Source organism: Camelus dromedarius, chromosome 7, assembly GCF_036321535.1.
Source record: "Camelus dromedarius isolate mCamDro1 chromosome 7, mCamDro1.pat, whole genome shotgun sequence".
Lineage (NCBI taxonomy): Eukaryota > Metazoa > Chordata > Mammalia > Artiodactyla > Camelidae > Camelus > Camelus dromedarius.
Genome location: NC_087442.1, coordinates 237,788 through 262,602, shown reverse-complemented (window position 1 = coordinate 262,602; position 24,815 = coordinate 237,788). Strand labels below are relative to the sequence as shown.

Sequence of the window (24,815 nt, the reverse complement as noted above, 5' to 3'; positions counted from 1 at the left end):
CTCGGCGCTCGCTGCCCGGCCTGCCGGTTGCTAGGAGGCGGGACGCCGGCCGGGCCCAGCGTGCGGGCGGGCGTCTCCTCCCGGCCTGGCCCCAGACGGCTGCGCGGCCCCGGGCCTGCGCGCGGCGATGGAGCCCGGGAAGGTGGGTGCGGACGCCTCGCGGGAGACTGAGCCTGTGGGCGCACCAGGTGCCGGGGCTGGAGTCCTGGCCTCTGGGGACGTTACCGACGTGGCTTGTGTCCCCGCGGATCAGGTCGGGACAGTACTGGTGGGGCCGGCGGAGCCCTGCAAGGAAAAGTGCCTAGAACGGTGATAGTTTTTTATTCACTGAAGTCTAGTCTATTGACAGTGTTGTGCTGGTTCCTGGCGTACAGCAGAGTGGTTCAGTTTCACACACACATAAATACCTGTTCTTCATGCTCTTGTCCATTATAGCTTATTACAGGAACCTGAGTATGGTCCCTGTGCTCTGCAGTAGGTCCTTGTTGTTCATCTGTTTTATACACAGCAGTGTGTGTATCTGCAAAGCCCAAACTCCTAACTTATCCCTCCCCAACACCCTTCCCGTTTGGTAACCATCTGTATGTTGTCTATGTCTGTGAGGCTGTTTCCGTTTTGTAAATAAGTTCATTTGTATAATTTTTTAGGTTCCACGTGTAAGTGGTTTCATACGATATTTGTCTTTCTCTGTCTGACTTACTTCATTCAATCAGTAATAATCTGTAGGTCCATCTATGTTGCTGCAGATGGCATTATTTTATTCTTCTTTTATGGCTGAGTAATATTCCATTGTATAAATATATCACAGCTTCTTCATCCAGTCATCTGTCAGTGGACATTTAGGTTATTTCCATATCTTGGCTATTGTAAATAGTGCTGCTGTGAACATTGGGGTGAATGTATCTTTTCAAATTAGAGTCCTCTCTGGATATATGCCCAGGAGTGGGATTGCTGGATCATATGGTAACTCTATTTTTAGTGTTTGAAAGAACCTCCGTAGCAGCTGCAGCAAACTACATCCCCACCAACAGTGTAGGAGGGTTCCCTTTTCTCCACACCTTCTCCAGCATTTATTATTTATAGATTTTTTAGTGATGGCCATTCTGACTGTTGTGAGGTGATACCTCATTGTAGTTTTGATTTGCATTTCTCTGATAATTAGTGATATTGAGCACCTTTTTATGTGCCTATTGGCCACCTGTGTGTCTTCTTTGGAGAAATGTCTGTTTAGATTTTCTGCCCATTTTTTGATTGGGTTTTTTTTTTTGTTACTGAGTTATATGAGCTGTTTGTATATTTTGGAAGTTAAGCCCTTGTCAGTCGCATCATTTGCAAATGTTTTCTCCAAGGCTGTAGGTTGTCTTTTCATTTTGTTTTTGGTGTCCTTTGCTTTGCAAAAGTTTATAAATTTGATTAGGTCCCATTTGTTTATTTTTGCTTTTATTTCTATTGCCTTGGGAGGCTGATGTAAGAAAACATCAGTAGGATTTATGTCAGAGAATGTTTTGCCTATGTTCTCTTCTAGGAGACTTATGGTGTCCTGTCCTATATTTACGTCTTTAAACCATTTTGAGTTTATTTTTGTGTGTGCTGTGAGGGTGTGATCTAACTTCATTGATTTACATGCTGCTGTCCAGCTTTCCCAACATCAGTTGCCAAAGAGGCTGTCTTTTCTCCGTTGTATGTGCTTGCCTCCTTTGTTGAAGATCAATTGACCTTAGGCACGTGGGTTTATTTCTGGGCTCTCTATTCTGTACCATTGATCCATGTTTCTGTTTTTGTGCCACCACCACACTGTTTTGATGACTGTAGCTCTGTAGTAATGTCTGAAGTGAGGGAGGGTTATGCCTCCAGCTTTGTAGGCCACTGTTATTAACTCAGTAGCTGTTAACTGTCGCTGTCCTGCTTGTCTGTGGATTCCCGCTAAAAGATGAGGAATTTAGTTTGCATACGTCTCCTCCCACTCTCCCTCCTATTACTTTCTTGTTTCCATCATTCACTTTTATAATGTTTGTAGTATTGAGCAGGAAGTTAGTGCCCTCGCTATCCTCCGCAACTTCCTGCCCTCTGTCACCTTCTCCAAGATTCCCTTAGATTTTCAAAAGTTATTGTATAACTTAAGTTTTTTGTGAGTTGTTTATAGGTTGCTTTTAAAGTTGTGTTAACCAAAATTTTAGAAATGGAGACCTGATTGAAATAAAAAATGTTTATTTGGTATTTGCTAAGACTGTGGCCAGGGAGACAGGAATTGAAGAAGCATTTGAATTGTGTTCCCAGGCTACAGAGTGGGGGAGGATGGTAAAGGCACAAAATGGCATGATCACAGTTGTCTGCGTGAGTTGTTTGTCAGGAGTTATAACTGGAGCTGGAAAGAAGTGGAGGTGCTTGTTGGGGGCCTGCGGCTGGCAGCTGCTGCTTGATGGCTGCTAGTGTCCTTGGTCTGGTGCTGTTCAGACAAGGTTCAGGTTCCTGGTGATGCAGGGACGGGTCTGAGGCCAGGTCCTCAGTGGCCACCGGCCCCACCCTGTGTGTGCCTGAGCTGGGGTCCCTCCATTATGTCAGTTGTCATCAGTTACCGTTGTCGTCCCTGCGGAGCTAAGAAATGTGGCTGTACAGCCCTAGCATGGGGGCAAGGGGTCGTCTCTTTTCACACTGAGTGCAGTGTATCACAGTGTAGTTTACTTCCTGTTTCCTGTAGTTTCTGTTTGCCTCCTTTTTTGGAGAAAAGAGCATGTTCTTTTTAAATTTCAACCTTATCATTTATGACTTAGCTTATTAATCAGTCATATTATCTGTTGAATGAAATCTCCTTTAAAAAACCCTTCGCAGGGCTCGCTGACTTTCAGGGCTAATTGTTTTCAAGACCTTCACAGAGCTGTTCTGGGAATTTCTTTTCTTTGTTCTTTTGGGTTACATCTACTGTTTCTTGGATCCAGTGCTGTCACCACCCTTGAAATTCCCCATTTTTCCCCTAGAGTAAATCCTCAGACACCCTTTCTCCAAGGGTGTTATGCTCTGAGAACACGTTACTGCACTGATGGCCCTGTGCAAGAGTGTGGCCCAGGGTGCAGATTCAGTCCCAGCACCTTGACTGTAGCGTCTGCTTTATCTCCTAGCTACTGCTTGGCTGATGAGATACCTTTGCAAGTAACATCTTCTTTCTCTTCAGAAGATTCTGGATCATTCTTCTTGGTGCTCTGGACAAATACGGCAGGGATCTGTTGTGGGTCTTTTTTCATTTGTTATTTTTGACATTTGATCATCCCTTTCAAAATGTAAACTCAGATCGCCTTCACTTCTAGGACAGTTTTCCTGTTATTTCTGTATTTCCTTCTCTCTGCTTTCCCCATTCTCTCTTTCTGGAACTCTGATTCAGTCTCTTGTAGGATGTTGAACTCATGGCCCACATTTTCCATCTCTGTCTTTTTCCCTTATATTCCAAGAGATTTCTCCAACTTTACTGTTGCCTCATCTACTTAATGTTTTACTTTGTTAATTTTAATATCAAGGATTTTTTCTTGTTCTTATATCGTTCCTTTTAGCAGCATTTGTTTAACTTGTGCTTATAATATTTTAGAAAAATTTGGAAGATATTTCTTTTATGCTTTTTTTTAAAAAATAAAGATTTCTCTTTATTTTCTTGGTCACATTTCCTTTTAGGATCCTTTTCTCCGTTTGTTTATCTTGATTCTTTGCTCTCTCATGTTTGTTTTTCTCACTGATCTTTCTTATTTGTGGGAAGCGCCAGATTAATTGTGTAAGTTCTGGGATTCCAAGGGTTTTCTCTGCTGGTCCTCTGCTCTGGTTCCCTGTCAGATCGCCTGCACTGTCTGCAGAGTCTTGCTGGAAGCCACTGAGCCGGGGTTCCAGCACAAGCCCCGAAGCCCCTCGGGGCTCCTCTCCACCAGTCCTCGCACTAGTCATCAGACACCCCTTTCAGACACCTGTTTGCCGCTGGGGCCCCGTGAGGTCCTTTCCCTCCAGTGTTTTTCTGTGGTCTGGCTGAGGTCACTCACCTGGTTTATTACAGTTTGTGTTATTTTTGGGTCACCTTTGGGATTTTTTTCTGGTACGTATTTATTAAACATTTGAAGTCACAAAAGCCACGACCTCAGGGCTAATGTTCCCTGACAGCTGATGGGTGTGCACCTTAGTTCTCAGTTTAAGCCGATCACTTACTTCTTAGGAAGTTAACCCACCGGTTGTTGGAACCTGATTGTGTAATTACTGTGACTTCGTGGAGTTATTAGAGTGTGCACTTTGTCTCCTGACGCAAAGGGAGGGGTCAAGGCAGCACCAGCTTCTTGATGGCGTTTCTTCTGGCCCGTGTCCTGTGCCAGCCCTTCCCCTTCCTCTGAGCATCTGTGCACTCTGCGCTCACACACACACACACACTCTGTGCGCGCGCACACACCGCGCTCACTGCACTGACGCACACATACTGTGCTCATGCACACACACAGAGCGCTCACACACATGCACACACATTGTGCTCACACGCACACACTGTGCTCACACGCACACACACACTGCTCACACGCACACACTGTGCTGACATGCACACACACTGCACTCACACATGCACACACACTCTGTGTTCACACACACATGCATGGTCTGTGCTCACACGCCGACAGTGCAGCGCAGCAGGGCCAAGGCCTCCCCGCCCTCGGTGCTCACGGCCGTCCCTGGGACACTGAGCATGCCTTGTGTCTCCTCAGCGGCACACCTGCTGGTAGGACCAGGCAGTGCTGTGAGTACTTTATGTATTACACAGTGTTGTACACCTGTTTTACCTGAAGGAAAGAGCACACTTCAGCTTACCTTGCTTACATGGGAATGGCCAGGCCCAGCATCTGCCCCATGGACTGGGGGCGAGGCCTGGTGTCAGCAGACCATGCAGGGTGGACAGGAGTGGACACGGGGGCAGCCCTGGAGAGGCGGGAGCCCGCGTCTCCCCCGCAGCTTCACTGCAGTGAGAACAAAGGCCAGTAGCCATGTTTAGGGAGCGCTTCCTCAGTCACTGAATTCGATAATTTAAAAAAATTCTGGTATCAGGCATAATTTTAAAAGATTAAGACAGCAAGAGGGAACTGTCTTGCCCCCAAAGTGGTGTGTGAAGCAGCCTTTCCCTCTTCGGGTCTTTTTAGCAAATGCGTAGGGTGGTCTGTCACCTCTGGGGGTGGACTGCACCTGTGGCCCTGTGGTCCTGGGAGTCGCGGTGATGCGGGGACCCCGCCCCAGGGCTGCGGCAGGTCAGGAGATGTCAGTCTAGCCGGGTGTGGGTGGCAGTGGCCCGGACTGGAGGGTGGAAGCAGGGCATAAGTTAGAGGAGGACATGCAGGGACCTGGTGAAGAACCGTGTCTGATCTGAGAGTGGACCCGCCCCTGGCTGGCTGTCCGGGCACCAAGACCTGCACCGAGGTGCTTGGAGACTGATCCTGCTTGGCCTCAAGTCTAGGGAGCAGGGACAGCCGTTTTCACCCAATTGATGGAGAACGGAACAGCCTTGCTCTCTGACCTGCGGACTGGTTCAGTGACTGGCAGCTGCGGGCAGGCAGTGGGAGAGGTCTGCTCGCCCGGGCGGTGCAGGGTGCTGGAGGCAGGAGTGGAGGCCCCTGCGGGGCGGGCAGCCGCCCGGCGCTGCCTGATGGGACACCCGTGAGCACAGGACTGCCTGGGCAGCTGGCGGAAGTCACAGCTTGGGTGTGTGGGGAGGTCCGGGCGGCTGAGCTGTTCGGGTGGGGAAACTGGGGAAATTACTTTTCTCCAAAAGGGAAACAGGGCCAGCAGGGCCGCCTAGAGACCCAAACATGACCCTGGGGGTGAGGCCATGGTCAGGAGAGACACGGTGCAGGGAGGTGGACCCTGCGTAGTCATGTGGGCCCCGAGGCAGGGCACTGGGGTCTATGGCGCTGCTTCCCTGGGCCCCCCTGGGGCCGCGCCTGTCCCCTGGGGGCCCTCCCCTGGTTCCCGCGGTCTCAGGATGAGCTGCGGGCCCTGCGTGGATGGGAAGGGAGGGAAGCAGTGTGACCCCTTTATCCCCGTGGAGGTGGACGGACTGCCCGTTGCCTGGGTTCTCACTGGGTGCCCAGCAGGGCTTTGCTGTAGAAGCTCCTGGACAGCAGCCGAGTCGTGGGCTGCGTATGAGCTCTCCCTGTGTCTGTCCGTCCCGCGCACAGGACGACACGCACGTGGGGTGCCAGCTGCGGTCCCCGCGGTAGACTGGCTGCTCCTGTGGTCGGAGGGTTTGCTGTTCAGGCAGCGCCCTTCACGGAGGACACGCGGCCTCTGGCCGTGGAGTAGGTTTTAACTGCACTTGCTGCTCCGCGAGGCAGACGGGGAGCGCGGGCGAGGGCGGCTCCCACCTGAAGCCGTGTCCCCGCGCGCGCGCTGTATGGCGTTGCTGGACTCGTGTGACAGTGAGCTGTGGTGGGCGCTAGGTGCTTGTCATTTTACGGCTTAAAAAGTGTGAAGAGAAAAGGGAAAGAAAGAAAAGTGCAGGACTGAGACCTGAAGTTGAGCTTTGGTTGGTGGGAACGTTGGAGGCGGGCGGAGAACCCTGGGGTCTCTGCTGGAGATCTGTTGCCTTCAAGGTTTTTACTTTTTGGCACAAGTGCTGTGATTACAGCCACTTGGAGAGCCATTCCGATGGGCTCCCGACGCCCTCGGTCTGCTGTCCAGCCCTGGAGCTGGGTGACCACGCTGCCGGCACATGCTCTTCCTTGGGTTTGGACCTTTTGTTCGGAAAAGGTCATGTGTTAACCTCTCTAAGGAGCCTTAACTTGAGAGAACTGATTTTAAAGTTCAGCAGCTGTGAGCTGCAGCCGTGCTGGACGCTGATCCTCTTAACTGCATCTTCCTGTGACCCGTTTTGTTAAATCGACCAGCTTATCAGACGAAGAATACATTTCCTAGTGAGCGTGACAGTAGAGGGCGACACGTTTTGTGGCCACCCTTTGGCCAGATTCTTCCACCGGCTTGCTTTTTGTTTATTTCTGCTTAGTGTATTTGTGAGCGGCTGTGATTTTCTTCTGCTTCCTTAATTTTCACATCACCAGGAAGACTTCTGTGTTTTGTCTTCATTTGGGACACGTTGGCTTTAAAGTCGGCGCTCTCCAGGTCGCCCTGCAGCTGTGCCCTTAAGGCCGTGTTTCTCCAAGGGAAGGGGAGCAGTCCACAGGAAACGCCCTTGGTCCCTTCTTACTGTTTTCACCAGGCCATGTCTTGCATGCGGCTGGGGACCCGTGTCATGGGCTGATGTCCTCTCAGCACCTGGGGGGTCACCTGCCGTGAGTCCCTTGGTGGCCTGAGCCTGGGAGCATGTGAATGTCACATTATGAAGTAGCTTGTGATCACTTGTGGGTGGTTTTAAGATCTGTGTTGGTGGTACTTTTAATTCCTGTAGAGAGACTGTGTTTTCTGGCATATGAAGGGCTGATTGCCACTGACTGGAAGTGACAAAGCTCCCTGGAGTGACAAAATTCGGTCTTTTAAACTTTAATGATTCTGACTTTATGCTTTTCGTTTCAGAGAAGAACCAAAGACGATACTTGGAAAGCAGATGACCTCAGAAAATACCTTTGGGTAACATATTTTAAAGATTTGGGAAGAAAGACATGGACCTTGGATGGTTACCTGGGGCAGTTTTACCTGGTTCTCAGGGCTGCACAACTTTGCTCACGTGTGACGTGACTCGTTTGGGGCAGTTTTCACACAGAGATAAAGCCACGTGGTTAATTACCCTGGAATGGCCCTGGGATAGGGTCCCTTCGCCCCCCGCCCAGCGCCCCACCAGCTCAGTCGGCTTTCTGTCGAGGTTCAGGGCTCGTGTGTGAGACAGTGTGTCACTGTGCATGTGTGTGTGTGTATGTGTGTGTGTGTGTGTGTGTGTGCATGTGTATGCGGGGGGCATCCAGGTTGTGATCCAGGCCTCCTGAGGGCTTACAACGAGGGTCCATGCTGGTGGAGTGGGCCCTGGGTGGTTAGTGTCACACTTACTGCCCAGCCCACACCCTCTCTTTTCTTTCTGCTCCACGTGGTACTTTAGGGTTGATTTGCCAACACACGTGGGTGTCCCTTAGGTGGGTGCTGTCACCAGTCGTCGGGCCGCCAAGTCTGACCCCTTCTTGGGTTCGAGAGTGTTGGTCTAGGCCCGTCCTGCTGGGATGGAAAGCCCTCAGCCTGCACTTTAAGGCCCCTCAGTGAGTCTGACTCTGGTTCTGAAACTTGCCATCTCTTGTTCAGGCGGCACAGTCAGCTGGTCCTAAGGAGGATAAGAAACACAGAGAGAAGCAGCCACAGAAGGATCTGGAAACTGACCTCCCTGAATGCCGGGAGCACAGACGCAGGGACCCAGAGCGGGAAGCCAGGTGCAGAGACAGGGTGGCCGAGAGGGAGAAGCCACACAGGCTTCAGGACCAGGACCAGGACCGGCATCGGAACAGGAGGAAGGACACCAGGAGCCGGGACAGAGAGAAGCCCAAGGAGGGACACCGAGAGCAGGCCGCTGCTGAGAAGGCCCCCAGCCGGGGGAAGGAGCGCGAGAAGGGGGACCACAGGGCATGGCGGGACGGGCTGAGGCAGGCGGCTGGCTGCCACAACCTGCTGGGCCAGGACACGCAGGGGCGGCCACCTGACAGGCCAGAGCGCAGGACGCAGGCAGGTGTGTGCAGGGCGGCCTCCTCCCTGCTGCTCTCCGAGTTTTGTAAATGCTGGGTGGTGGGTTTGTAGTGAGAGGCCTGGGCTGCACCATGTGCACCTGCCCCTGCCCCCTTCTTATGTTTTACAGTTCATCTCGGCGAGTGAGGGGGTAACTGTTGTCTCATTGTTTGCTGGGGTTTTACTGTGAAATATAGTTTAGACTTAAATCTCCGTAAATCTCAGTCCACATAGTAAATAGACAAAAATAATGCTCTTTGATAGAAAGAAATCCTGAAAAGGAACAGATTTATTTTAAGCAATATTTAAATATCACTTGTCCAGATTCCTAGGAATTCTACTGTAGAAGTAAATGTGTTTTTTCTCCCAAGTACGTATTTCATTATCTTTTATTACACAAATGGTGTGTTCTTCCTATAAGAAATTCAAACCAACCAACATAAACAAAAAAGGGAATGTCAGAAGAGTTCGTAGTAACTTTTGGAGTCCCCAGGCTAGGAAGCTGGGCTCAGGCTCCGGGAGGGGGTGTGTCTGTGGCCTTGGGCAGGGCTGGGCTGAGGTGGGTCATCACTTTAGTTCGTTGCCTCTTTCTGGGGTTATTATTTTGGTGTTCTTGGTATTTTTTTAAATAATAAGGCTGGACCTCATCCCTGACTTGCAGGCTTGTTAAGCCCCTGTTGCCCAACAGCCCCCAGAACCTGCCCCCCCCATGGCCTTCCCTTCCTCAGGCTGGAAAACCTGGGGACCACCCTGACCCGCACTTCCTCTCCCAGCCTGGGGAGCCTGGCCCTTCTCCCCTCCTCTCCTGCCCCCACGTCGGGCGCGAGCCCTGGGAGGGCCCCCACCCCCTCTCCTGCCCCCATGTCGGGCGCGAGCCCTGGGAGGCCCCACCTGCTGTTCTGGCCTCTTGTACCCAGGCTCCGAAAGTGGCCAGTGTTTGGTGGATACTTCTGGACGGAATGAACTTTGTTTCAGTGATCACTGTATGTTTAATTTTGTGCTCATCTTTTAAAATATCGCGTCTCTTAGGACTAAGCCTAATAACTTTGAGCAGATTCAAAAGAGAAAGTCTAGTTTCTCACTGTTGGATAAGGCTGTAAGTGGTGGCTCCACTGGCTGCCCATGCCAGGGAGAGCTTGCGGGTCTGGGCAGCAGGTGGGCTGGACAGAGCCTCATGGTGGGGCCTCCTGGTCCACTACGCTGCGCCCTCAGCAGCAGGGCTCTGGGAGGCAGGGGCTGGGGCCCAGCTGGTCGGAGGCCGGCATCTTCCGGCAGCTGAGCACTCGGAGGAGACGTCTGCCCTCCTGGCCAGTTTTCCTGGGAGGACTGGACTCTGTTCCTGGGATCCTCTCAGCGGCACGGGGGCTCCGAGGGCCTGGCATGGGGCTGCTGCCCCTCTCAAGTTTCCAGGGCCTCCTCTGACACCTTCTCCAGGCTGCTGGATAGCAGCTGCCATTTATTCCATTTTAAGCCCGATTCCAGAACTTCCCACCCTCGAGACTGGAGAGTGTTAGTCAGGGGTGTGTTTACATACGTGTTACTGTGTAGTTCAGTTGAAGCTGGAGATGGGAATGTTAAAACTCGTTTTATTTTGTAGTAAGTAAAGCAAGGCCTGAGGAGAGGGAGCCAAAGGGTGAGGAGCCTGAAGGAGACGACGAGGAGAGAGAGAGACGGTACCGGGAGAGGAAGGTACGTGGGGAGGCGGGCCGCTGCCGGCTTGGGCCTGGGCGCCAGGCAGTCGCGTCTGTCCGGTGCAAGAGAGAACCGTGGCCGTTTGGGAGAATTTAGGAAAACCGGGCCCCCCCAGAGAGAACCGTGGGTCACATCATGCATGTGTATTCATGTGTGCGTATGTGGATGGACATGTACGTAGAGACAGTTTTCTTAGGTTGGATTGTTACTGTTTTATAACTGTTCAAACTGAATACATCTTGAGCATTTTCCTAAGCTATCGTGTGTCTATGATATTAATTTATCCATAATATAATATTTAATGATATGGACTTGTCATGGTTTTCTTGACACATCTGCTTTTTTTGGACACTTCAGTTGCTTCTAATTTTTTTTTTTATTATGAAGACATCCATGGTGTAAACTTTTTCACTTATTCTGAATTATTTCTTTACGATTAATTTCTGGAAATGAACTTGCTGGATCAAAGTCAGGGTGCACTTGCCCATTTGCTTTACCTCAGAGCTGTGATTATGTGTATCACTGGAGTGTGGCGCCCCACGTCCTGAGCAGCCGGGCACCGTCATCACTGTTAGTCTTTGCTAATCTGACTCAGAGAAAAGGGCATTTCCTAAAAGGCTCTGCTGCCCTGCGTTGGGCCCGACCTGTGTGTGTGTGCGTGCCTGTCTGGCGGGGTGTCGTGCTAGTTTTGAGAGCGCCTTGAGGTGACCTCTGTGCCTGTCACATTTGCTGGTTTTCTGTTTGTTCTGTTCATGTTACTGTGGAATCTGTATTTTTATATGTTTAAATCATGAAATAGTCAAGTCTGTCCTTCCGAATTCCCGTTGCTGATGCAGTGAGCTCTCCTCCTCGCACTTGCGTCATGTTAGGAGTCACCTGTGTTTTGTTCTGAGTCCTCATAACTTCTTAAACACTCAGGTCTAATCCCTCAGACTTTGTTCTGTGATGGGTGTAGGCAGCCACATAATGTTACACTGAGCGTCTCCATCAGGACCTGGTTGTCGCGTTTCTCTCTGGGAAGGTTGTCCTGGCGGCTGTGAGCAGGGTGGGTGGGGCTGGAGGCCAGGGGGTGGTCTGCAGTGGGACGGAGGGCGTGGGGCCCCAGGAACGGAGGTGGGGAGGCCCTGCGTGAAGGAAGAGGCCAGTCCCGTTGGGGATATGTTGAGGCCTGGAGACGGTTCTCCCGGCCCGGCACCCCAGCCAGCGCTGGTCCACGCTCACCCACCTCGTGATGATGTCACAGTTGTCGCTGGGCTCCGAGGCGGCTGGGGGATGCAGAGATGACGTAGCGATGGTGCTGGTTTTAAGGATCTCCCTGTGGGGAGGGGGCAGACGTGCAAACTGCCCAGGAGACCGAGGGACCTGGGGATGCACTGTTGGGAGGGGAGCCCACAGAAGCCGGCAAGTCCCGGACATGTCCTGTGGGAGAGGGTGTGCGCTGGGGGGACTGGGATGAGGCCCCTGCCGTCCTCGGGCAGTTCGGCAGCATCCTGGGCAGGGAGTGAGGGGCAGCCGCTTCCAGTCCTCATGCTCGGTTTCCATGTCATGTTCCAGTTGCGGTACGGCGACAGCAGGGACAACCCTCTCAAGTACTGGCTGTACCAAGAGGAGGGCGAGAGACCGCACAGGTGGCAGGAGGAGAGGAAGCGCCGAGAAAAGAGCCATGCCAGGGAGAGGAGAGACAAGAGCGCAAAAGACAGCAGCCGCTTGCTGTCTGACAGGGGCGGGGAGGAGCGGCGGAGAGACCGGCGGCTTACGGAGGGCTTTCCTTCCGAGGACGAGCGGCCCCGGGGCCACGCGGACAGAAAGGACAGGCCATGGAGGGAGGAGCAGTGGAGGAGGGCGGCCAAGGTACCTGCCCCCGCGCCCTGCCCGCCCTGCTCCCGGGCTCCCGGCCGGTGGCCTCACCCAGCTCTGTGAGATGCTCATGGCGACAGACCGTCTAACGCCGACACACCTGGGGACCCCGGCCCTTGAGGTGTTCTTCTCTAAGTGTGTGGCTTTGTGACATAGCCATCTTCCATGTGTTTGAAAGTTTGTAACTTGAAGCAGTACAAGGAGCTAGTCAGATTTTCTGAAAATAATGTGACATCGAGTATAAATTTCTCCTGCTCAGGTAATGTCACTGAGGTGATAGTCACTCTCAGTGCACCCTTATTCACCTCCCTTACTTAGGGCGACACCTTACTAAAGCTGAGAACCATCATTGTGAGACACGCCGCAGCAGAGACGCTGCTAGGACTGAGCCCCGCTTGTCTTGCAGGCGTCACTAACTATTGCTGATTTGTTGTGCTGTACTAATGAGTGGTTGTGGAATCTTTCCCAACAGAATGGTGAGCACAGAAGTCGAGGTGCAGATTCCAAGAAGGACGAGACCGGCAGCCAGTAAGGCCCCGCGCTCTTGGGTGGTGGCTGTGGGTTGTGTGTGTGGCGCAGTCCTCACAGGTGCCGTGGGGTGAATTTTCCTTACTGGGCCTGGTTGTGGTTGGTAAGCGAGCGTACATAATGGGTTTACTTCACTTACTCCAGATACAGCCCTCCCACTGTGTGTCTGCTGTGCTGGGGGCTTGAAAGCTTGTTACAAACGGTTAGTCCTGCTCTGCCTTTTGCACACTTGCTAGTGCAGCGTTAGGAAGTCAGCTCTCATGGGGCGGAGGGGGGACCGTCCTGAACCATGAGCCGGGAGCCTCTGCACACGGGCTGTCAGGCACCTTTTCCCAGCATCTGGTCCACGTCCCCGGACATGGAGCCGCCTGCAGACTCCCGCTCGCGGTGTCCGAGAGTCAGACGACAGACCCAGGGCCTTGGCGCCACTGCTGCCCGTCTGCCTGCTCGGGTGCCAGGCCATGGAGCTTTCTTCACCTGTAAAACTCAGACAATGCCCCTTGTGGGTTTTGTGAAGTTACAGATTAGAGTTTATAGAAGCTCTCATTTTGTGTATCAGCTCTACATTTTAATTTGTGCATTGCGACAACCATTTCTGGTCATTCTTTTTCATAGATGAGGAAAATTTAGGTTAAATGCCTTGTCCAAATTCTTACAAGTTTGAGCAAAGTTAGTCCTTAAACCTGGGGGTGCCAGTTCCTAGATTGTGTGTTGCAGATCTGCTGCGGTGCACAGTGAAGCTTTTGCCTGGCTCTGTATGTTTTCAGCCACGTGCTATATTGAATTGGTATGAGTGTGAGTCCCAAAAACTGAAAATCAGTCTGAAATTTTGAAAGCCTTAATTTTAGGGTCCAATTAAACATATACACATGACTAAAAAATAGAACATATTTCAAGATGAAACTTTCTTTTGGAAATACAAATATTATATTAAACACAAAACAGTATTTGGGATTGATTCTCTAATAAAATTGCAGGAATTTTCTAGAACCCTTATGAGGATCTATTACACAAGCACAAGTTTGTTCAAACACAGTTTCTTCTCTCTGCTGAAGGTATTTCCTATCTTGCGTTACTGCTGAATTAGTAAAAATCGTTTTTAAAAAGACTTCAGTGTTCATAGTTCTAATAAACCAGGCTTTGCAAATTTGCCAACCTATAGCCACTCTTAATTGTATCAAATGCTGATAACAGCCTTCACTGAGGTGTAAATGTTTTATTTTTCACGTCTTCATTTAACATTAGTTTTGATTTTGATCATGTTTGCTTTCTAGGCATGCAGAGAATTTAGGGAGGAATAATGAAAGAGATAAAGACTCAAGAAGGAAGGTAAGACACTTTGCACTGATTCTTTCATGCAGTAGGTGTGGTCCTGTGTCTCAGCCTGGAAGCTGGGCCGGAGACAGGCCTTGTTTCAGATGATTTATTTCAGTGGTGATTCCAGGAGGCACATAAGAGACACACTTTAGATTAAAAGACTCACATTGAAGGTGAAAAGATGGACGAGGTGAATTGTCAAGCAGCAACCGTAACAGAGCTTGAGTGACTGTTGTGTGCAGGCCGAGTCGCTCAAGAGGCAGAGAACAGTTCATAAGGATGAACTGAGCAGCTTGCAGGAGATGTGGCAATTGTAAAAGAACACGCACGTCATGAAGAGCCCCAAAATACAGAAAGCAAAAACCTGACAGTTACAGGGAGAGACAGAAAATCCAACAGTAGGAGGCTTTACCCCCCACTTTCAATAGTGGACAGACGACAGCATTTCACGCTACAGGCTAGACAGTTCAGACGGAAGGGACATCCCTGGAAGACGTAAATTAGTGAAATGGCCTCCGGGGAAGCGGAAAGTCTGAGTGGACCTGTGGTAAGTAGTCGCGTCAGTGCTAAAAATCTTCCCACAAAGCAGCCCAGGCCCCCGTGACCTCACGGGCAAAACTATCACACATTTGTTACTGACACTGGCCGGCTTCGGAGCTCCACTCCCTGCCTCATTATTTTGTGTTCTGGGCCACGTGTGTGTGTCATGTATGCGTGTGTGTGCGTGTGCACGCTGGGGTGCGCACATGTAAGTGTGCGCGGGGTGTCTGTGTGTGCGTGCGCACGTATGCAGGTGTGTGTACGTGAGGATCACATGCGGATCATGCAGCATCACTAGGACACCAGCAGCTCCCCGTCCTCATTTTTATGCTGTCTTCGTAATTCTCGCCGAGTGGTCTTCAGAATGATTACTTCATTTCGCTGAAGTGGTGCATACCAGGGTGTTGGAGTGACTGTCAAAACATTTCTCAGTTTTCCATTCTGTTGTCGACAATGTGACAACCAGATTGGGCTTCCGTGGTTTCCCTTTCTGTGTTATTATCTGGGGGGCAGGACCAGGAGAAACTGTCTTTCGTGTCTTGTGCCCTGTTTTTGTGGATCTTTATTCCACACACACGCAGAAAGCGCAGTAACTTTCCAAATGGCAGGCAGCACGTGTGCTGCTGGGTGTGTGCGTGTTTTAGTCACCAGTTTGAGGCAGTGGTTGGGTCACTCACTGTCCAGCGCAGCCACACCTTAGGGGAAAAGGCAGCTGTGCAAATGTTTCTTCCCACGTGACCTTTTTTCTGTGTGATGATTTCCAGTCCTGCTTAGATACACGCGTTTGGGGGATTTGGGTCCTTTTTCTCGCCCCACCCCAGTGCAGCACACTGTTTTTCCCAGTTCATTGTGGAAATCCCTCCAGCTCTAATGATACAGGCCTCCCTCCTACTTTTTGTGGGTAAACTTCTGAATGTGGAATTATTGGATGAGAATATATCTTTTTTGTTTTCCTTGTGCCTCCCATTTTTTTTTGTACAGGTTAACATTGTTCACTAGAATTATAACATGAGCCATATTTGTAATTTTCAATTTTTTGGTAATCACCTTAAAAAAGAAACATAAAATCAACTTTAATAATATATAACCCAACAGTCCTGAAATATTTTTCTTTCAACATGTAACCAGTGTAAAAAATTATCAGCGAGACATTTATTTTACATTCTCTTTTTCACCAAAGGAGCAAAATATGTTAAGTATTTTTTTCCTTAAGGTATCCAGAAGGGACCTTGAAGACATTTGACAGGTCGTTTTGGCTTGTGCTTGGGGCATGTGTTTCAGAGCATCGGCACTGACTTGATCTTGGTTTAGTTCTTGAGCGTTTATGAGACCCTCAATATGCCAGAATATGTTCTGGATGTGTGGACGACCCCCTTGTTCATGGGGGTACCGTGCTGTCCCCACGCTTATGCACTGAATAGTTCAGGGCAGTGACGTCCGAGAACCGTGCCTTCTGGTGCCAGTGACCATAGCAGGGCTGGTGTCCGACTTCTTCTGTCTTGCCCGCCCCTCGCTGGCACCAGGGAGGAGGCACCAGGAAGGCTCTCCCACTTCTCAGAGGAGACAGTGACGCACGAGAGGCTGAGTGACTTGTGGGGCATCGCAGCACTGGGCTGCCTCCCAGCCAGACCCGAGGCCCCATAGAGGGATGGGTGGCCCAGGGGTTGCCCGGAGACGCTCCCTCGCACTGACCACTGCATTCTGTCCTCAGCATGGCCGTGAGGAGGGCGCGTTGGAGTGGAAGCTGGCCCGGAGGCGAGGCAGTGAGGAGGCAGTGGTGAGGAGAGGGCGCGTGTCTGGCTGTCACCTGTGTTCCCTGCACTCGGGCACCTGTGACGGGGACTGGGGCGGGAGGTAGGGGTGTTGGCGTCCGTTTGCGAGGCCGCGGTCCTGGTGGGGCTGCAGAGCGGACTGGGAGGAGCTCGGGTTGGGTGGGTGCCCAGCCTGCACCTGGGTGCTCTGCATTTATAGTCAACAAGTTTGGGGAGAACTGGAGAAACTAGAGACATTACAAAAGACCGAATTCAGGCTGTTGTTGGTGAGAGGTGTTCAAGATTGCAGATACTTTTCAGAGATAAATGCCAAACCAGAGAGTTGGACGGAAGCTGCCCTCCGACCAGAGGGGCCCGCTGGTGAGACTGAGCCATTCTTTCAAAAACTGTGGGTGATGTGGGGGGCTCTCTGCTCAGTGCCTCCACAGGATGGGGGACACTTTCTTGTCATCACTCTCCTGTCCCCCTGGCCGGCACCCTTCCCGCTGTCAGCCCTGAGTGTTGCTGAGGGGGGCGTTGTTGGGGACGTGAGGAGCTTGTGTGCTGTGAGTTTTGTTTAAAGCTCCTGCAAAGCATTCGTTTTAGTTTCTCTCACCAGTCGCAGGGTTCCCGCTTTTGGTGCAGTGAACGTGACGTCTCTCTGCTGTGACGTTGGGCTGGGAGGCCTTGTCTTGGGGCAGTTCTTCCTGAACAGCGTTTGCTTGGAGTCACTGCGCCACCCGGCGGTGCAGTGCCCTTGGGAATTGTCTCTCGGTCCTGTGGGCGCAGGTCCACATAGCCACTGTGGCAGCACCTGGGGGCTTGGGGTAGGACACCCACTGGCCTCGCATCTCTCAGCATCTCCTGCCCTCCTCCCTGAGCTCCCCGCTTGGGGAGTCTCCCACCAGGTCCAGGCCGTCTCCCTCTGCCATCCCCGACACCTGCCCTGGTTTAATCCTGAAAGGCTGACAGGCCTCTCCTTCCCTGAGGCAGGCCACACATCCCCCCACCCCGCACGGCTGCTCTAGCCCTGACGTCCATCCCACCTGTAGGCGCCAGAGGCTCCCGTTGATGCCACTTTTATTTCTTCTCCAGGATAGAAACCAAGGCCCCTTTGGTGGGTGGATCTGTGGTGGCTCGGCCACCCATCCATCCATCCCCCAGTGCAGCGAGCTGTGTGGTTTTGATCAGATTTCCCCTCACTCGTGTGACTGAGAGGGGACAGGGGACACGGGAAGGTTGGGGCTGGACTGGGGATGGTGGTGGAGCAGCTGTCAGGTGGGGGCGCAGGGCCCTGGGGGAGCCCCGACGTGGGTGCCTGTGGGATGCAGAGGTGCTGCGTCCCCACTGGGCGGGAAGAGCAGGTGGACGAGCAGGAGCAGCCGTGGGGAACGGGAGTTTTCTCCACCGGTGCTCGTTTCTGCTGCCTTTTCCCTGGAAACCTGGAACGTGCTCTGCTGGTTTTCCTGGGACCCTCTTCCTTCCGGCCAGGGAGGCCACCCACCCTCCGGAGCCCCACGGAATGCATGTCCTCCGATTTCAGGAGAGACCCTGAGGCCCACAGGGCGGGGCCAGGGCCAGAGCAGGCGTCCCTGCGTGCAGGAACACACGTGTCTGTGTCTCCTTCACGGGGAAGACGCAGATGTGATTGTGGGGAGGCGCTGCTGTGCATCTGTGGTTGCCTCTTTTCTTTAGTCATCAGAATTCCAGAGGCTTCTCAGAGTGTGACTGTTGACGCTTTCTCTTCATGGTCATACTCATCATGAGGGTATTTCTGTAAGAATTTGTGGTTAGGTTATGTTGGTTTTATAAACACATTTTAAAATAAGCAACATCAAATGAATCTCAGAAAACGTATGTTTTCCCAACCTATTTGCAAGATTCAAATTTATGATTGGATGTCTTAGTTATATGTTTCATTTCTTCCTCCAGGAGATTGGAAAGGAAGATGCTGACTCAGAAAACGCAGGAGCTGGTGAACATACAGTTGGTTTTGAAGGTGATTTTGAAGTAGGTGTAATTAAAAATTAAAGGTATTCTATTATTAGCTTTAAAAGTGTTCTCATCTTAAAGGTAATCTGTTCCAAAACCAGAAGCTTAGCAGTCTTGCTCTCTCTCTATTGCTCTTAACGCTCCGTATCTGACTTAGGTCTGCTACCTACACGTCTGCCAGTGCTGACCAGTGTGGTGTGATTAAATGGCTCAAGCTTACCCTCCCAGTCAAACGTGTGTGTGCGTGCACACCTGTACGTGTGTATACGAGTGTAGTACGTGTGTGTATGTATGTGTGTACACTTGTGTACGTGTACATCTGCATGGAGCACAAAGTACACGTGTCTACATGCACATGCACGCACGTTCCCAGCACTGAAGCGTTTGCGCGTGGTTGTCCACTCAGGTCTTGGTGGATGCAGGTCTGTAGACTCCGGTTCCTTTTTAGAGAAACACATGCAGCCATTTACACGATTGGCCACTCAGTGACCCTGGACTTTACAGACTGAGCCTCGCTGCGGCCCTCTTCTGCTTCAGGGGACAGGTTGTGTATTTTCTTCCGTGTAGGGTTTGTCCTAGTAGCTCCAGGCTCTGTGACTGTTTGCAGGACTATGAGGACGACTTTGAGGTCTGTGACGGGGATGAGGACAGCGGGCTGGATGCACTTGAATCAGCAGAGATGGCAGAAGAGCTTCCCCCGGCCAGAAGGAGGGAGATTGAAGAAATTCGGAAAGCCATCCATGCGGAGAACGAACGGGTGGGCGAGCTGTCTCCGAAGCTGTTGGAGAGCCCGGGCCGGGTGGAGCGTGGAAGGGGCGCAGGGCCAGGTACGTGAGCCTGGCCGGTTCCCCCGCTTCCCGATACAGGTGCCTGAGTGCTGCTCAGTGCCCATGGGGCCGCGGGCCGCAGACACCGCCCATTTCCCGGGGTCAGTCAGCCAGGCTGCCATGCAGGCCGCTTTTTTTCTGACAGAGGAGACGAGTGTCACCAATGAGGGGCAGCAGGTCCAGGGCCAACGCAGCGCTCAGGGGTCAGGGCACCTCCAGGGGAGTCTCCTTTCCCAGGGCTTTTCCTTAGGAAGTGTACTTTGCTCAGAAGTTCTTGGCATCTGGATACGGTAAAGTCACTTGTATAAGGGCAGGAATAAATATTTTAAAACCACTTAAAGGGAAAACTATGATATTCTAATAAAAAAATAGCATTAAAATAACCCAAAAAAGTCAATTAGGACAATATTAAAAACATTGGATAGTGTACTGCTTTAAATGGTCTCATAAAACAATTGTTAACGAGTAAATTAATATAATGTAATGATCCAGGTGAGACCAGGCAGAGCAACTGTTGCCTTGTCTTGTGCGTCTGCTCTGGAGGGAGCAGGACTGAGCTGGGGTGCTGGTGTGCAGGGTCCTCTTGAACCTCGGAGCCAGGCGGCGGCCCGCAGGCTCTGGTGTGCTGCCCCTGTCGCTGCTGTGCGGCCTGGCGTTACCTTGGCCTCTCTGTGCCTCGCTCCTCACCTGTAGAACAAGGGCATGGCATCTTCAGGGCTGCTGTGGACTTAACTAAACAAGCTGCCACGTGCGAAGCGCTCGGGGGCGCCAGGCCCGTGGTGACACAGAGACCTTAGTCGTTGGTGCCGCCCGGTCACCATCTTTCAGCAGCCGAAAGGTGTTGGCTCTCCGTGTCCTCCGCGGTCAGCCCCACGTCGGGGGTGGCTGTGGCTGCAGCAGTGACCTGTTTGTAAATGACACACCTCATCCTTGTCCAGGGTGACAGGAAACTGTTCAGTAAGTAACTTTCCAGAGCAATAAGTTACTCCGTGGTGTGAAAGTGTTCACACACCGCCAAAAGGAATTGCGTGCTTGGCTGGGGAGTGTTTCCCAAGGGCGGACACCTGCTCCGCGGGGTCTTTGTTCTCGTCTTGACCCTGTGGCCTCAGTCAGGGGCCAGTTTCCTCACTTCTGAAGCTGGAGCAGCAGTCAGCATCATCTCCGGTCCTGCACGGTGCTTGGCAAATGCTAGGGTTCTTCTCATAAATGCGACCTGCTTCCACCCTTGTCTCAGTCCTGCTGGTGGGTGTTCTGACCGTGGGAGGGTGGAGGCGCACAGACTGGCCACCTGCTCGCTGCAGAAGGCCAGCACCGGGCAGAGCTGGGGCTGTGGGATGGCTTCCATCCCGCGGGCCTCGGGGATTTGGTAAAACTGTAAGCCAGCAGGATGGTTCATGCTCTTTGGATGAGTTCAAACACAAATGTAGAAGGACTAAGAAGTTGGATTAAGATACAGTTGAAATAAATACATAACAGACATGTAGGTACATCTGTACGGAAACCACAGAAACCTGTGGGGAACAGGCGATGTGAGGAGGTCCATGCGTGGCAGAGTTGTGGGTGGAGCTGCTGGCCCTCACAGGAGCCTCTAGGCTGCTCCATGACTGGTCACCAGTCCAGCCACCTCTGCCCACACCTGCCCGTTTGTCTCGGGGCAGCGAGTGGCCAGCCCCCAGGAGCTCACGTCTGCCATTTTCAGCCCTGCCTTACACATCTCAGTCCCTTACAGAGCGTGCAGTTTTGGAGGGGGATGGGAGTGGAGGACTGCATCTTCTGTGTGTTCTTAAATATGTCTGAAACTAGTATGATTGGTGCATACGTAGGAAATTGTGCTTCGTTGCTGAGAGTTTTAGATGAAATGAGCAGAAGCGGTTCTCCAGATGCCCGGGGAAGGTGTTTCCCTTTGTCGTCACCCGTTACGTGTAAAGACTTATTGAGCATAAGTGGTATGCGTGCTTCTCATTCCTTTACTCTTGACTTCCTTTGCTTGAAAGAAATATTTCAGTTTCACAAAAATAGCTTTTTTTTCCTAAACAGGTGCAAACAATTCCCCTTCCCAAACCCCTGTTTGTGGAATTCTCGTGGATTTTGCAACAGCCTCACACCGTCAGAAGAGCCGGACTCAGGCACTTAAGCAAAAGTAGGTGGACTGGGAAGTTTGCAGAAGGTGTGATTAGTTTTAAAATGCTTCTCTTCAACGTACCTTTGAAAGTTAGCTGACGGGCAGGCAGGGTCTTTAATTTGTGCTGTGTCTCCCTGTGCCCGGTGTGGTGCTATTGCTGTGGGTGTACAGTGTTGCACAAAGACATGTGGCCCTAATGTTGTGTCAGTTTCAGGGGCCCTGGGAGCCCCACCTGTCACGGCTGTAGCAGAGTCACAGTCAGGTGGTCACAGGGCTGGCGGCCGGGCCTGACCCCCTGCAGGTGCCACTGCCTCTCGAGGCGTGGTTGGCATTGCTCAGGGTTTGGACAACCCTGTGAGCCCCGCTGCTTCTCGGATGTGCAGCTGGAGAATTCTCGGGCGAAGAGTCCCAGGTGGGCCATGCGTCCCAAGTGCCTCGGACACCATGCCTGTATTGATGTCCTTAGGTCCTTGTGTAGACGACCACAGGCTCGAGTCAGCCTCTGGGGTTGAGGGAGCTGAGTGCGAACCACCAGGGCTGTTCCTCCACGTGTCGGAGTCCAAGCTCGCCTTACTGTGAACCCAGAAATTTGTAGCATTCATAGATTCGTGGAAGTGAAGTTCTCAGTCGGTGGTCTAGGGCTGGGTGTTGGGTCTAGTGCAGATTCGATGGAGGAGTGGAGCTGTAGGTTTACAGAGGCCAAAGCAAAACCAGAGCATGACTGCTGGGGAGAAGGCGTCCACACTGACTGGAACGTGGGGGTTTCTCCTCGCCGTGCCCCCCCAGGTCTCCTGCCCACTAACCATCTGCAGCAGCAAAGCTCTCAGTGTTGGTATCAAGTGAAGACAGGTGGGGTGACAGGGAGCGCATGTGTCTTGGGCGCACGCCTGTGAGCAGGACCGAGTTCAGTCCCGTGGAGGGATGGGCGGGCCTAGGGCTCGGAGACAGAGCCGACAAAATGCCGTCAGCGTGGTCCAGCCACATGGCATCACCAGCCCATTTGCGGTGTCTTATCTTTAATGACCATTAATATCTGACTCACACCAAACGTCAGTTAGGTCCTCAGCAAGAGCTACTATCTCACCACGAGGCCTGTTCCCCCTTCTGCACGTTGTCTGTTTGACATTGTTTTGTTTCCAACTGTTTTGAGGACGCGCAGCACAAAGCTGCTCCGGCTCATCGACCTGGACTTCTCGTTCACCTTCTCCCTCCTGGATCTGCCACCGGTGAACGAGTATGACATGTACATCAGGAGCTTTGGGAAGAAGAACACCAAGCAGGTGGGTGCAGGTGTGCTGACAGGCGAGCAGGTGGTGCAGGTGTGCTGACAGGCAAGCATGTGGTGCAGGTGTGCTGACAGGCGAGCAGGTGGTGCAGGTGTGCTGACAGGCGAGCTGGTGGTGCAGGTGTGCTGACAGGCGAGCAGGTGGGTGCAGGTGTGCTGACAGGCGAGCAGGTGGTGCAGGTGTGCTGACAGGCGAGCAGGTGGTGCAGGTGTGCTGACAGGCGAGCAGGTGGTGCAGGTGTGCTGACAGGCGGGCAGGTGGTGCAGGTGTGCTGACAGGCGAGCTGGTGGTGCAGGTGTGCTGACAGGCGAGCAGGTGGTGCAGGTGTGCTGACAGGCGGGCAGGTGGTGCAGGTGTGCTGACAGGCAAGCATGTGGGTGCAGGTGTGCTGACAGGCGGGCAGGGGTTGCAGGTGTGCTGACAGGCGGGCAGGTGGTGCAGGTGTGCTGACAGTCGAGCAGGTGGGTGCAGGTGTGCTGACAGGTGAGCAGGTGGGTGCAGGTGTGCTGACAGGCGAGCAGGTGGTGCAGGTGTGCTGACAGGCGAGCAGGTGGTGCAGGTGTGCTGACAGGTGAGCATGTGGTGCAGGTGTGCTGACAGGTGAGCAGGTGGGTGCAGGTGTGCTGACAGGCGGGCAGGTGGTGCAGGTGTGCTGACAGTCGAGCAGGTGGGTGCAGGTGTGCTGACAGGTGAGCAGGTGGGTGCAGGTGTGCTGACAGGCGAGCAGGTGGTGCAGGTGTGCTGACAGGCGGGCAGGGGTTGCAGGTGTGCTGACAGGCGGGCAGGTGGTGCAGGTGTGCTGACAGTCGAGCAGGTGGGTGCAGGTGTGCTGACAGGTGAGCAGGTGGGTGCAGGTGTGCTGACAGGCGAGCAGGTGGTGCAGGTGTGCTGACAGGCGAGCAGGTGGTGCAGGTGTGCTGACAGGTGAGCATGTGGTGCAGGTGTGCTGACAGGCGGGCAGGGGTTGCAGGTGTGCTGACACGTGAGCAGGTGGGTGCAGGTGTGCTGACAGGTGACAGTGCAGGTACAATGCAGGGAGGGGATTGAGCCTGGCTCTGTCCTGCTCTGGATGTTAGAACCTGGGATGGTGTGAAGGACACAGACTTGAGGGAAGAGGGGCTCCTCCGTCACGGGCTCTTCCCTGGAGAGACTGTGTGACGTCCTCCGTGTCCAGAGCCTTCCAGCATAAACGTAGTCACACAGGAGGACTGGGCAGGCTCCCGGCTCAGAGGACAGCTCGACCAAGGGAGGGTTTATGGGAAGTCACGGGATGTCACCTCTGGTCACTGTCCAGGTTCCTGTGGGGTGGAGCAGTCCTGCACGTCCTCCCTGTCCCACAGGTATGACCACTCAGGTTCTTCCCGAGCTCCCGAGATGGCAGGCTCACCTTCGATTCCCTCCCCTGTTCCCATCCACCTGCCTCTTCTCCCAGGTCTTTCTGTGCCAGGTCCCCATCACTGCGTGTGTCCCCCTTGCCTCACTAAGTGTCTCCCTTACCTCACCAGGTCCCTCGTTACCTGCCTGTGTCCTCCTTGCCAGGCCCATTTGTTGTCTCCCTGTTGTTCTCCATCATGTGCTCCTGCTGTCCCTGCCTCTCCTCTTGGCGACCTGTCTGTCCCTCCGTGTCCACGGCCTGTTCTCGGGGCTCCTTCCTGGTGACTCTTGCTGAATTGCCCCTGGCCCAGCGCTGCTCCCCTGTCCCCCAGCTCTGTCCCCCATCCTGCTTTCTATTGTTAATTATGTTTCAGTCTAGTTCCCAACAGTTGCGGCGTTTTAAAGTCAGGGACACCCTCTGTTGCTTCTCATGTGTCCCAATGGTGCCGTGGATCAGCATGCTCCTGGGTGAATTCCATCAGGAACCTCTCAATGGAGGAAGGTCACAGGATGAAATTTAAGAAGCCGCCAGATTAATCCTGGCTTTGTAGCTGAACTCACTCTGACCCTGAGCAGATCCTCTGACTTCTATGCTTGTTTTCCTCATTCAAAGCTCTTAGTATCTTACTGTCTTCACTGAAGCATGTACCTTTTTCCGCTTGTTTCTTTTGATTTTTATTTACTTATTTTAATTAATTAATCAATTAATTTATTGAGGTGTAGATGATGGACAGTATTACATGTTTCAGGTACACAACAAAGTGACTCACACTTTTTAAGTGTTTTATGCTCCATTTACAGTTAGCATAAAACACTGGCTCTGCTCCCTGTGCTGTGCAGTGTCCTTGTGTCTTACTCATTTGATACG

General features: G+C 52.4%; 1 protein-coding gene across 4 annotated transcripts in view; it reads left to right on the top strand.

The window, feature by feature from the left end:
- The window catches only part of DYNC2I1 (dynein 2 intermediate chain 1), a 50,500-nt gene continuing 25,685 nt past the window's right edge, over window positions 1-24,815 (top strand). For all 4 annotated transcript variants that reach the window (XR_010381499.1, XR_010381498.1, XR_010381500.1 and 1 more), the window contains exons 1-12: window positions 1-142; window positions 7,534-7,587; window positions 8,248-8,665; window positions 10,259-10,350; window positions 11,908-12,204; window positions 12,683-12,738; window positions 14,013-14,067; window positions 16,307-16,372; window positions 18,279-18,356; window positions 18,946-19,165; window positions 21,203-21,305; window positions 22,438-22,567. Coding sequence is in view for 1 of the 4 variants with exons in the window: in XM_064487136.1 (XP_064343206.1) it covers window positions 128-142; window positions 7,534-7,587; window positions 8,248-8,665; window positions 10,259-10,350; window positions 11,908-12,204; window positions 12,683-12,738; window positions 14,013-14,067; window positions 16,307-16,372; window positions 18,279-18,356; window positions 18,946-19,165; window positions 21,203-21,305; window positions 22,438-22,567 (1,584 nt within the window). In the remaining 3 variants the exon portion in view is untranslated. The remainder of the gene's footprint in view (window positions 143-7,533; window positions 7,588-8,247; window positions 8,666-10,258; window positions 10,351-11,907; window positions 12,205-12,682; window positions 12,739-14,012; window positions 14,068-16,306; window positions 16,373-18,278; window positions 18,357-18,945; window positions 19,166-21,202; window positions 21,306-22,437; window positions 22,568-24,815) is intronic.